At 32.0% G+C, this 14149-nt stretch overlaps 1 protein-coding gene across 2 annotated transcripts in view; it reads left to right on the forward strand.

The window, feature by feature from the left end:
• Positions 1 to 14149, forward strand: part of LOC126724118 (protein SRG1-like) — a 29429-nt gene extending 15280 nt beyond the window's left edge. Inside the window, exons 1-4 of one of the 2 annotated variants that reach the window (XM_050428424.1) lie at positions 8695 to 8990; positions 10989 to 11236; positions 12976 to 13300; positions 13653 to 14149. In XM_050428424.1, the coding sequence (XP_050284381.1) occupies positions 8745 to 8990; positions 10989 to 11236; positions 12976 to 13300; positions 13653 to 13892 (1059 nt within the window). In that variant the 5' untranslated portion in view covers positions 8695 to 8744 and the 3' untranslated portion in view covers positions 13893 to 14149. Of the gene's footprint in view, positions 1 to 8694; positions 8991 to 10988; positions 11237 to 12975; positions 13301 to 13652 lie in introns of those variants that run through there. The other variant, XM_050428425.1, reaches the window with a different exon arrangement.

The raw sequence follows: 14149 nt of genomic DNA on the forward strand, positions 1-14149 counted from the left end.
TATTCAATGACAAGAGACTTTATAATTATTCATTAGAACTGCATATTTATTCCTTAAATAAAAAGGAGGATTATTTATTATCATGTGGGTTACATTTAGTTCAACAAGTAAAGTCTCTAATAATGAAATAAGAAAGCCGAATTCTTTTTTTGAGAAACAAACACACACACACACACACACACAGGGGAGAGGAAAATATGTTCTAACACAAAAGCACATTACAACTCCACTTAAAGGATTCAAATCTTGTTTATCCGTTTGGATTAAATTTTTTTTTTTGGTCTTTCTCTTTTGCAAAATAATTTAACTTTTAACATTTTAGAAATAAACTAGTTTTTAGCTTGGGCCTGAAATTTATAAACCAAACACACACACACACACACACACACACACACACACATATATATATATATATATATATTAAGGGGAAATTACTTTTTGCCCACTTGTGGTTTGCTCGAAAAACACTTTGTCTATTTGTGGTTTAAAATTGTCACTTTACCCACCTAAGGTAAGCTCCATTTGTCTCATGTTACCCACCTCTATTAAAAACAAAGGTAAATTTGTATTTTTGCTACCCTTTTATGTCTCTCTTGTCTGAAACATAAAAAACTAAAAAAAATCAAGAGAAAAGAAAATCTAAAAGTTAGGTTTTGAAAAAAATTAAAACCTAGCTTTTAGATTTTTTTTTTCCTAACCTTTGAAGCTAGATGATGACCCCAACATTGATAGCTGCACCATCAAAAAATTCAACCCTTCTTGGAATGAATCTGGAATGCTCGCAGACAGTTCCTTCTCCACTCTCTTCCCACAATACAGAGGTAAAGTTTCAATTTTTTTTTTCTTCTGTCTGGGTGTTTTGCTCCTGATTTTGAGTTTTGATTTTTTTTTTTTTTAATTGCTTTCTTCAGAAAAGTACTTGCAAGAGGTTTGGCCAACTGTTAAATCTGCTTTGAAAGAATATGGCGTTTCATGTGAACTTAACTTAGTAAGTTCATTATCAGATTCATCTCATATTAGTAAGTACTACCTCAAGTTTCTATTTTTCATTGTTTTACTTAGAAAAATATGTGCTTTTCTAATTCATTGTATGATTTACTACTGGTTATAGATTGAGGGGTCCATGACAGTTTCAACAACTAGTAAGACTAGGGACCCATATATTATCATCAAGGCTAGGAAACTTATTAGGCTTTTGTCAAGAAGTGTCCCTGTTCATTAGGTACAATTTTTGGTCTCTCCTTTTTTACTCTTGTTTTCTTGTCTGTATTGTATGAATTTTCTCTTGTGTTACAAAGGTGTGAAATAACTATCGAGATGTTGGGTTTTGTTCTTACATTATATCAATGCCCAAGGGTGAAATAGCTTCAATATATGCCTTCTTAGATCTAAAAATCTAAGCTAGGTTTTAATTTTTACAAAATTTAGCTTTTAGATCTTCTTATCTCTTGATTTTTTTAGTTTTTTATGTTTTGAGAGGAGAGAGACATGAAAGAGTAACAAAAATACAAATTTACTTATGTTTCTAACAGAGGTGGGTAATAGGAGACAAATGGAGCTAATTTCAGGTGGGTAAAATGCCAAATTTTAAACCACAGGTAGGCAAAGTGTTTTTTAAGCAAACCATAGATGGGCAAAGTGTAATTTTCCCATTTAATCTATATATTTATATAATAACTAAAAGTCGAAATGTTTGACTTTTTGTTGACTACTCTTTATTGCCCCACGTGGCTACATAGATTAATACCACGTATACATTTAAAACTACCCGAACAATTGTGTCTTTTCGTTTGATGGAAATTTTAGTGATATTTTCACTTTTTAGAACCATTGTGTTTGGTCATCTATAGTAAATTAGAGACACAATGTAGTCTCTTTGAATAGTAGTTACAAAATATTTTGACTCTTTTTTACCTTATATACACGCCCCTTAAAAGCCCAATTGCCTATACTAAACTATAGACACAACGTTTGATAGTAGTTATAAATTACTTGCCTTTGAGCACGTGCTCATGCACAATTGTGTATTTTCGTTTGATACCCGAATAGTTGTCTTTTCTTTTGATGGAAATTTCAGTGATATTTTCACTTTTCAGAATCATTGTGTTTGGTCATCTATAGTAAATTAGAGACAAAATGTGAAGGGGTATGAAATCACACAACATTGGGCCTGATGGATTTGGGCTCATGGGCCGACTTTGAGGAAGGGCCCAGGGCTTAGCATCACTTAAAATACTTGGTGTACACGTTTGAAATCTGAGGGGATCCTAGGGAAATCAGAATGTCCGCACAAGGATAATTCTAGAAGAACCCACTCTACAAGGAAATGTTTGTCCATCACGTTTGGGATTGCTCGAAGTAGAGTCCCATAAGGAAAAGATTTCTAGTCCAAGGAGGAGAAGTCGACTTTCTTCTACTATAAAAGCTTCAGTAGCCTCGCAAATTAAGGTACGCATAATTTACCCTCTCTAGCACTCTAGAGTTGTGAGAATAATTCTAACTTGACCTTCGGAGGGTATTTGGCCGGCACCACACCGGTGTTCCCTAAGGTCTTCTGTTATTTTGTTGTGCAGGTTCACTTTGAGTCGCGAGTGCTGTGTAACCTATTGGTGATATTTTGGCATCATCACAATGTTCTGTCTCTTTGAATAGCAGTTACAAAATATTTTGACTCTTTTTTTACCTTATATACATGCCCCTTAAAAGCCTAACTGTCTATACACAACTATAGACACAACGTTTGATGGTAGCTATAAATTATTAGCCTTTGAGCACGTGCTTATGCACATGCTTAGAGACTCTTTAATTTTTTTTTTTTTGGAAAAAAGTTAATAATTTATATCAATTATAATTTGGGATTAATACTATAAGGGCACAAACGGACCTAAAGTCCAAGAACGACCAATTGATGGCCCAAATAGCCCAATACAATGAATTTGTTAGAGAAATGGGTAGGATATTGACTACTTGGTAAGCTAAAATTAAGTACAATGAAAAGAGATGCAACACTCAATTATAAGGAAGAAAGGGATCCTCGGTCCGTCCGAGGAAGATCTTTTTATATATATCAATGTTCTTGCTTTCTTTTCTTTACCAATTCTTTTTTCCCTCTCCCTCAGGATCTTTCTCCCCCTTTTATATTTACTCAATGATTATCTTCATGCTACACTTGGAGGGTTCAGATTGCATTCTTAGGACTTCTGTCCCATCTAGAACATATAGGTAAGCTTCTGCCTTATAGTCTGAGCTGTGCCACCACTGTTCATGATCATTTCCTCATTAATGCGGCCAGAGAAGTAATTGTCTTTCATTTAATGCAGAGGAGATGGCTTCCATTCCCTTCTCTTCTCACCCTTCTTGTAATCCATGCTAAGTTTGCTTTAGTCCTTCTGTGATATTTTAACCTTATGTGCCCTCTATGGTTATCGCTCGTCCCTCAAATCAACGAGTGCTCGTCCTCGAAGTTCGAGAGGCATCCTTGGAAATCATCTGAGCAAACCACCTAGATGAGATTAGGGGTCCTCATCCACACAAATACATTTTCCAATTACAAAAAAAACAAGAGGTGTGATGAGTATTATGCGTTAGCAGGTGAAGGTTAATAATTAATGGTAACCACTTAATAATCACAAAATACCTAGAGGTGTGATGAGTATTATGGGTTTGTGGGTGAAATAATTTTTTCATCACACTTCTATGTATTTTGTGATTATTAAGTGGTTACCATTAATTATTAACCTTCACTTGCTAACGCATAATACTCATTACACTCCTAGGTATTTTTTGTGATTGGAAAATATATTAATTTCAAATTATAATGGATGCAAATTATTAACTTTTTCCCAAAAAAATTGAAGATGCTCGGAGGCTAGTTTAAACTATTCCCTTCACATTTTAATAACTTATAATACTACTACTCCAGGTTTGTTAACATTTTCTTTAATAGTTTTAAAAAAGTATTGTACCCCTAGGTTCTTTTGTGATTGGAAATATATTAACCCCAAATTATAATGGATGCAAATTATTAACTTTTTCTCAAAAAAAAATTGAAGATGTTCAGAGGCTAGTTTACACTATTCCCTTTACATTTTAATAACTTATAATACTACTACTCTAGGTTTGTTAACAATTTCTTTAATCGTTTTAAAAAATATTGTACCTACTGAGTGTGATTTTTGGGTATTGAGAATAATTATATATTAATGTCATATTTAGCATAGATTTTAGGTATAACAAATTATTACTTATAGCAAAGAAATACCAAATTATTATTGGTGTTGGACTTATCATTGGTATTAGAATTTTTTTTCCTCTCTTAAATTGTAACTTTTATTTTCAAGTGATCATAACTTTAAGCAAAGTGACAATTTAAAATTTTTGCTCAACTCTTCCATGTATCACTCGGGTTCGATATATATATAGCCCAAAATTCAATTGATTTGGAAAATTTGATGGGCACGGGGGGTTATTATTTGGATAGCATGATTTTAGCATAACAAGCAAAAGAAAAGGTATGTTACATATCATATATATATATATATATATATAAATATATATTTATATATTTATATATGTATGTATATTCCCTCTCAAAATTTTGTCCTATTTAATACATTTAGATACAACTTTTCTTTTCTTTAAGACCTTTTCCCATCTCCTCATGTGTGTGTGTTAAAAATAATTAGTATTCTCAAAAGAAAAAATAGTGGGTTAATCCCACATTAGAAAATGAGTGTGAGTTAAAACTTTCTCCCCTCTTATCGTGTGTGTGTTAAAAATACTTAGTATTCTTAAAAAAAAAAAAAAAAAAAAAAAAAAAAAAAAAAAAAAAAAAAAACTTTTCTAGATAACTCTCTTTTTTTCCTTTCATTTCCTCTTGCCACGCCATTGTGTTAGAAGTAAAAAGATAAACAATTACAACACTACTGATGACAGGAAGCATTACATCTCATTTTCACACAAGTCATCCAAACAGAAGATCAATATTATAACATCTCAAGTTAATAGCTTTTAATTTCATCCAATGAACATGCTAGATGGAACTTGTATCAATCTTAGGATAATGAAATTCTGTAGTATATAAGAATTTTGAAAATCTTTATATTGGATGTGAATTTTGAAAATCTACCGTTAGATTGCACAAAATTTCAAGAAGATCAAAAATCAATAATTACTCCTTAATCAAATTTTGTTGTTTAAAATTGTACATAAAAAATAATTTTATTGATAGAATAATAAATTAAAACAATCCAATTAATAGTTTCGGTGGCCGTCGGTTGCTAATGGCCTTGCAGCGTTTTGGTGGCCATAAGTTTTGTTGAAAATCTTTATATTAGATGTGAATTTTGAAAATCATCCGTTAGATTGCACAAAATTTCAAGAAGATCAAAAATCAATAATTACTTGTTAATATAATCAAATTTTGAATTTCAAAATTTTGTTGTTTAAAATTGTACATAAAAAATAATTTTATTGATAGAATAATAAATTAAAACAATCCAATTAATAGTTTCGGTGGCTGTCGGTTGCTAATGGCCTTGCAGTTTTTTGGTGGCCATAAGTTTGGTTCGAACGTGAATCTAAACTCCATTGCCGTTAGCTGTCAAAAAAAAACTCCATTGCCGTTAAGATGAATCTGACAGTGTTTAGAATGACGTGGATAAATTGGCATGTGGAATGATTTAATTGGACAACTTAAGGAATTGATTAAGAATGGTGTGTACATTATAAATCTATAATAACATGTATTTAAAAATTATTGATAGTGTGGTACAATGGTGTTCTCTTATTTGGAATTAATTAAAGTTTAGACAACAAGTGATGTGTGTTATTGCAATTGATATACAATAAAAATGGTGACAATGATAGGTATATATGAAAATAATATTACTTTGGTCACAATTTGTCACGTGTGAAAATATTTTCTCCTCACGTTGCTAGTTTAGTATGGTTTATTTTGTTAAGTGCAACTTTTAAAGATATCTCATTAGGTACGTATTATTTTAACTTAACTTATTTCTTGAAGTCAAATAAATCAGCAAATGCATTCTTTCTCAAAAAAAGAAAAAAGAAAAAGAAGAAGTTGACTTTAAGTTTTTCTAAACGACACTTGTCCTTAATTTTAAAGAAGTATTATTAGGAATGATTGATTTGTCACAATAAATATTAATTACTCAATTTGAAAATATAATTAGGGTGAGCAAATGTGAATGACTTGACCCACTCATCCTGTCATCCGACTCGGCCAATCTAATGGATTTCAACTATTTTCAACTGCTTCTTCTATAACATGCAAATTGATGTTCATGTTAAGTGGAATGATGAAATTTATAAAACCTCACAATTTTAGAAGGCCTCAATATTATTTAAAATTTAAATGAAGTGGCATTACATATACTTTTAAATTGGTAATATTTATTGAGTGGCACTTGTTAATTAGTATTTCTAAAGGAGATGTCATTGTTCCAATTCCCAACACTCAACTATCGAAATTATAAAAATATACACCCTAAAATAGATAAATTTAATATTTAGTAATATTTTTTGTTGTGTTCCCACCATAGTTGGACTCACAAGTATGGTTGTCAAAATCTCAATTTGGATCTTACGATTTTATGATCCCACCTGACTAAAACGATCTGAATCTTTCAAGGATCTTTGGTAGGATTGCTATGATTGTTCAAGATTGTTAAGATTATATGACTCTGACGATCCCAAATGATCCTGATTTCTTGTAATCTTCTTTAACTTGACTGAAAATTTAGTTGGACTTAAATAAAAAATAACATCCTAATAAACTCAGTTTTGCTATTCTAAACTAGAGAGACAGAGTGTCAGTTGGACCTAAATGAAAAATAATATCCCAATAGAGTGTCACATTGTGAGGTTTTTGGCCTCTTTAAATGATGCTTACAAATGGATGTAGTTATGTATGGTAATTACATTAAATGGATGCAAATTTTTTTTTTTTTTTTTTTTTATGGATGAATGTACAATTTATGTTATTATTTAACATATCAATGTTTTTTTTTTTCTCAAATAATGTAGGATTTTATAATTCACGATCCAATTTTACGATTCACGATTCCACCTACCTCTTACGATCCTACGTAGGATCTCGATTTTGACAACTTGCCCATAAGGCTTCAAGAAAAAATTATCATATAGCCAGGGATCTTGTACATGAGCATTAAAATGTAAATAAGAACAAAGAAATCTTTTAATTTTGTTTAGAAATTGAACATGAATAAATAAAAGAGAGATTTAAACCTTTGTTTTCTTGGTAAAGAAAACGCTACACAAATACAAGATTTGATTTAAATGGCATTGAATATGTAGTAATATTATAAGTCATTTAATACACATTTATATTTGTAATTGTAAGGGCACGATTTGGGGCCCAAGCCCAAATTGTATGGAGTCTTGGTCTAATGAGCCCAATACAATGAATTTGTAGAGTATGGGTCAAAGAATTAGGTCTTAATGAATTGGGCAACGACTAATGTTGAATTAAAAGACAATCAAGCACAAATAAGAGATGTTGGTGTTAATGGATTTTTAGTCCGAGGAGGCCCAAGTTATTGTATACTGATCACAATTAGATATTAAGATAGTTTAATATGCTACAATGTTCTCTCTCTGTTTTTCACCACCCCCTTTCTCATGGAGGTTCTTCCACATTATATAGCTCCTTTATGATCATCTAGACCCTACACTTGTTGATCATCTAGATCCCCACTTGAGTACTCATCCATGGAGATTCTTCCACATTATATATCTCCTTTATGATCATCTAGACCCTACACTTATTGATCATCTAGATCCCCACTTAAGTATCCATCCCATCAGACACCCCTTTCAGCCTTTTGTGAGTTGTGGTAGCCAAGACAGCACTTTTCAGAAGTCCTCTCCACATTAATGCGGCCAGAAAAATAGCTACGGTGCGTTTGATGTGGTGGTAGCAACTTTTCCTTAGACATTTTGAGTTTCCTTCCCTCTCACATGTTCATGGGGCGCATTTCAATTGCTAGAGTACTACATACTTGGACTGCATTCATTGTGTCCGAGGAGGAATTCCTCCTCGGACCTCCTTCCCTTCATCTCCCACTGATGAGACTTTTATTGGGAGTCATTTAATAGTTATCTCCTCCTCCTCGGACTTGTTAGTATCCTCGGACAAGACCCAAGACTCAATATATTATTTTGGGCTCTAGTCCCTACAGTAATATTAATCTAAATTATGAAATATGAATTTATCAAATGGAGAAGATTTTTTTTTTTTTTTTTTGAATAAAAAAAATATTAAGGATTATTGATTTTATTTTTAAATAAAAAGGATTACTGAACTTTTTTTTTAATCATGTTTTTGTTTCCTTTTGTTTAACAACAACGAAGTAATTTTTTTTTGGTTGTTGAAGAGAGAATGTGAATCTTAGTCCACAACAATAATGTGAACGCTAACTAGTAGACAGGTCCTATACTTTATAGCCTACAGCTGAATATTCAACCTCGAAACTTTTGGAGCAATTTATTCAACACGCGGGGTTTTTAATATTCTCAAACCAAATTATGACACCAAAAGAGGTAATAAAAAAAAAAAAAAAAGCCAAAAACAACACTCTCTTTCTTAATTTGTTAATAATTTTCTTTGGTATACTCTGAAGATATTATATAAAGGGCTTTGAGTACTAATACTAGTAGCAAAATATCCATTTTCATTAAACCAAACCAAAAGAGACTGAGAAATGGCTTTGGCACCTTCAGATAGCCTTGAATGGTCTCTACCAGTTGCAAGTGTTCAAGAGCTTGCAATCCAAAAGCTTGATAAGGTGCCACTTAGATATGTAAGGGATGACTTGGACCAGACTACTCCTTCCAATCCTTCTCTTCGTGTACCTTTGATTGATATGAACAAGTTGGTCAACCCAGAATTCCGTGAAAAAGAGCTCCAAAAGCTTCGCTTTGCATGTCAAGAATGGGGAGTTTTCCAGGTAATTAATACAAAAAACATTTTGCAGTACTTCTTTTTTGTTGTTGTTGTTTCTTCTTCTTATAATACAAGAACATTAGGCACTATATATTGCTTTTCCTTCATTTTCCTTCACCACCTTAGCATGCATGTTTATGGTTTTTGTAGTTCATATACTAATGAAACTCTTCCTATTGATCAAAATTCACCTTTCTTAATTGCACTTTCTCTTTCTTCTTCTCTTATCTTTATTCTCCAAATTATTTACTAATTAATGAGATTCAAGAGACCATACTTTCTTCTTAAAACAACTTTATCTATGATATGAACTAGAACCAAGAACTTATATCTTTTTTGGGTTCCAGTTAGTTAGAGTATTTAATGGTTGAATAAGAGATTTAAAGTTCAATCTCTGCTTACATAAAAAACTGATTGGTGTCTTGGTTTACTGATAAAAAACTATTATTAATAGTAGATATCATAAGTTGAAATTCTAAAAAAAAAAAAAAAAAAAAAAAAAAAAAAAAAAAAAAAAAAAAAAAAAAAACTTATAATCTTCAACAGCTCTTGAAGATAAATCAGATGTACAACAAAGTGATAATAATTAATTGTTGACTTATCTCTTTGGCTCAAATAGATTACGTTTGTTTTCATGTGCAGAGTTCATGTTACAGTTCTTTATGATGCAATCTCATTAGTTATATTATTATTTTTGTTTTCCATATATATATATATATATATATATATCTAATTAATTAGCTAGTTGTTAATGAAACGCAATAATTTATACTTGTGTTACGTACAATTATGTCTACTTAAATTAAGTGTGAACAACCAGTACTCATCTGGTTATGGTTTTGAACAAATAATCATAAATTATAAGGTAACACGCAAAATAAATCTTTCTTAATAGAGTAAATTAGTTGACCAATTACTAACTTAACTTTAGGATATTACTAAACAATTGAGAAAGCAGTTCCTCGTGAACCATACATGCATAAAGTCTAATTTATGAAATAATAAAATATTTTGATTTATTTTTTTCTTCTTCTAAATGAAGTAATAGATTATAGATAAAAAAAAAACACCGTCATGCCTGCATGACGTGTAAGGATAGAAAAGAAAATTCCAGTCAAGAAGATATGATAGAGACAAGCCAAATTTTCTGTGCAGCTATCTTGACCCACTGAGAATAATTCAACATTATTATACAGTACTTTTAAATGTTGTAGCGTTAAATTGAAGGGAGAGTGTTTTAGAAGTATTTTTTTAAAGAAATTTTTATTGCCCTTTGACCAATAGTTTTTCATATTTTTCTAAAAAGGAAAAAGAAAAAAAAAGAGAGAGTAAAATTGTTTGAGTAGACAAGGAATGCATTCATGACATGAATGTCTTCTGATTGACAATTTGTTAGCCAAAAGTCCATAACGTTTGCCAAGACAATAAGACTTTTTGCCCCCTTCAGTTATGCTAATTTGATTTTTCAATATAGTAAAAAAGAACCGAAAGCTTGTTGACTGAGTCAAAATTAATTACTTCGTAGTATTATTATCATGAGGGGTAATTATTTAGTAAGCCCCACTCGTGGAGATGCTTTAATGGTAAGAAGCCTACCAACTCTTCACCGTTTGTGTTCGAAGTTTAGAGTTCAAGCATTGACACGCTCCATTAATTGTGTGGATATATATTAATCCCACATCATTTATTAATAAAGTTCAAGTGAATTGGAGTGTTGGAGACAATAAACTCATATGCAAGTTGTTTTTATTTTTTGTTCAATTAAAAAAATAAGAGCTCTGGTACAAAAATAAAACAAAATAATGAGAGTAATATTTCTTCCTCTTACATACTAACTAGTAAGAGATGTCAATATGGTGAGACCCACAATGTGTTACAAGTGTAATGCATTGCTAGTCCAATCATATATGATGATGTTTAATGGGATTGAAACACCGTATGTACTAATCATTACTAAGCTTTAAACATGATTCAATAGTTTGTTTATTCCTTAATCTTGCAGATTATAAACCATGGAGTTTTTGATGAATCACTAAGCAAAATGAGAGAGCAAGTTCAAGAGTTCTTTGACCTTCCTTTGCAAGAGAAGAAACGTTGGGCTCAGAAACCAGGAAGTCTCGAAGGTTATGGTCAGGCATTTGTGACTTCAGAGGAACAAAAGTTGGAGTGGAATGACATGATCTTCCTCAAAACTCTTCCCCTTCAAGATAGAAGTTTGAATTTCTGGCCAAAAAACCCTCAGGAGTTCAGGTAAATTCTAACTGAATCATAAGTTTGACCAATTGATATACATACACGTACAATTCATGCATATAGATATAGACATCTAGCATTATGCTCATATGATGGGATGCTAGCTTAAGCATAAATTTATCGAAGTCATCATGGGTGAGGTGGACTTTCCTTTTCCCAAAGTATAAGAATAATACTATAATATAAGAATACAAAATCATTATCCATAGTATTAACGGTATTCCTAAACTATCTAGGATATTCTAACATAGGTCTTTTTATTTATTTTATACTTGTTTTTATTATTATTTATTTTTATACAATATAGAAATTCTACTCTAACTTAATCTAAGTGTATATGTGTGTGAAACTCCTTCTTGGAGACTTGAATCCTAACCTTTGTCCATACCCCACAAACACTTATACTTAGAGCATTCACATCAGCTCGTTTAAAAGATTCCATCTATTTTACACCAAAAACCTATTTTTTCTATTTTACACTATCACTTTTACAAAACACCCACATCAGTTCATCTATTCTATCACCCCTCTTATTTAAATAATCAATTTACTTAATTATTTTATTATTTCTCTCAACTCACCCGTTTTAATACGCGCTCTCTCTCCCTCTCCATCATTTTTTTTGATTTCTCTCTCTCTCTTCTATCTCTCCATACCCAGTCTCTCCCTCTCGGTCTATCTCTTTGTCTCATCTCTCTCTCTCTCGGTCACAAACCAATCCACATCATCACAGCTCCGATCACAGCTCCAATCACCGATCCACAGCTCCGATCACAAGCATCGATCCACAGCAGCACCGATCCATAGCTCCGATCAAGACCCATACCCACGAGCTTTGACCAAGCGAGACCCAAGAGCTCCGACCAAGCGAGACCCACGAGCTCCAATCGTCCGATAAGCACCGATCTGTCTCTTTTTTGTTTTTCCGTTTGGGTTTGTTTGTTTTTCCTTTTGGGTTTTTTTTTTTTTTTTTTTTTAAGCAAGTATATCTCTGTGTTGGTTTTTAAGCACCGATCTGTCTCTTTTTTGTTTTTCCGTTTGGGTTTTTTTTTTTTAGCACCAGTTTGTCTCTTTTTTTTTTTTTTTTTCCGTTTGGGTTTGTTTGTTTTTCCATTTGGGTTTGTTTGTTTTTCCGTTGAGGTCGTTGTGCACGGAGAAGAGAGAGAAAAATTGGTGCGAACGGAAATTAATAAAAAACTAAATACACATGCTATAGTGCCCGTGTAAATTTACACGGGTACTGTAGCTTGTTGAAAATTTTAGATGATTATGCATGATTTTAGATGGACTGATGTAGTGTGTTCTTTGCTTCAAAATGTGTAAAAATGGTTAAAATGTGTATTTTACACATTTATACACAATTATGCAAGAGCTGATGTGAATGCTCTTATAGAGTGACCATTGTACCAAGGATGTGCGGTAGTTATTTTATATATGTTGAAGATATGGTAGGATTGGACTCTATAATAATTACACTTACGATTAATTCAAGAATCTAGTGTTTTTTTTTTTTTTTTTTCACTATAGGTGAAATTTAAATCCAATTTCCCTTTTCAATTATAAGAGATTTTACTTGTCATGCTAAGTGGAACTCACATAATAATAAATAGTCCTCTTATTCATTATTCATATGATTCTACATTCATATTTTTGAGTTTGGAAAAGTACTTAACAATTTTTTTTTCTTTTCTGGAGTATAATTTGTTTTTTTCATCCCAATTTGGTGTGAATTTTAGAAAAACTCTGGAATCTTATTCTGAAGATATGAGGAATGTGGCAGTTTCTATCGTAAGGTTCATAACCATGGGGCTTGGACTTGAGGCTCAAAATTTTTGTGACACTTTTAAAGAAGGAACGTACGAAATAAGGATGAATTGCTATCCTCCTTGTCCCGAACCTGAACGTGTTATTGGCCTTAATCCACATGCTGACATCTCCGGTATAACTCTCTTACTTGAGTGCGGCGACACGCCAGGATTGCAGGTTTTGAAAGACGAACACTGGGTTAATGTTGAGCCTGTCAATGGTGCAATTGTTGTAAACCTTGGCCATATCATGGAGGTAAATACTATGACTTACGTGTTACTATTTGTTAGATTGTCATAGCAATATTGTAGATCTGTACCGTTAACTATGATTTTCTTTTTAAATTTTTTTTATTTTATGTATAATATCTCTTTAATATTCTGAATTTTTTTTTTTTTTTGTGAGAATCCTAATATTCTGAAATTTTAATGTGGGTTATGGTACCGTAAAGTCCCTTGTCATTAAATAAATGACTACTTCCTTGAAATACATAGCCACGTACACCCGAATTATTTGAAGAAAACAGACCATAAGATTGCAGTAGAAAAAGTACAAATGCAAGGTAAACAGAGTTAACAAAATTATAGCATTTGCTTTGATCATGCAGATTATAAGCAATGGGAATTACAAAGCCCCAGATCATAGAGCAGTGGTGAACAATTCAAAACAAAGAATGTCAATTGTTACATTCTGCTATCCCAATCCATCTGTGGATATTGGACCCGCAGAGAAGCTTATCAAGTCAGGAAGCCCACCTGTATACAAGACCCTAACAAATGCTGAGTATTTTCATAGCTTTTTCAATCGAAAGCTTGAAGTTTCATTCATTGACAGCCTGAAAATCTAATTGTCAAAAATTAGGCATTTAATGGTGAGCCCTACAATGGACTTAATCAAGTTGTAACATTTAAGTAATGGGGTAGTAGTCAGGAATAAAATTCTATACTAAATAATTTTGAATTTGAATGTGTCAAAACGTGGACTCCCTCGATATTGACAGAAGACGGGTCAAATTTGTATAATAGTGTTGTTAATCGAATCATGAGAGAGAGTGTTGTTAATCTATCCTTGCACATCATGTGGGCATGATGGTGTTTTTTTATA

The sequence above is a fragment of the Quercus robur genome, chromosome 4 (genome assembly GCF_932294415.1).
Source record: "Quercus robur chromosome 4, dhQueRobu3.1, whole genome shotgun sequence".
Classification (NCBI taxonomy): domain Eukaryota; kingdom Viridiplantae; phylum Streptophyta; class Magnoliopsida; order Fagales; family Fagaceae; genus Quercus; species Quercus robur.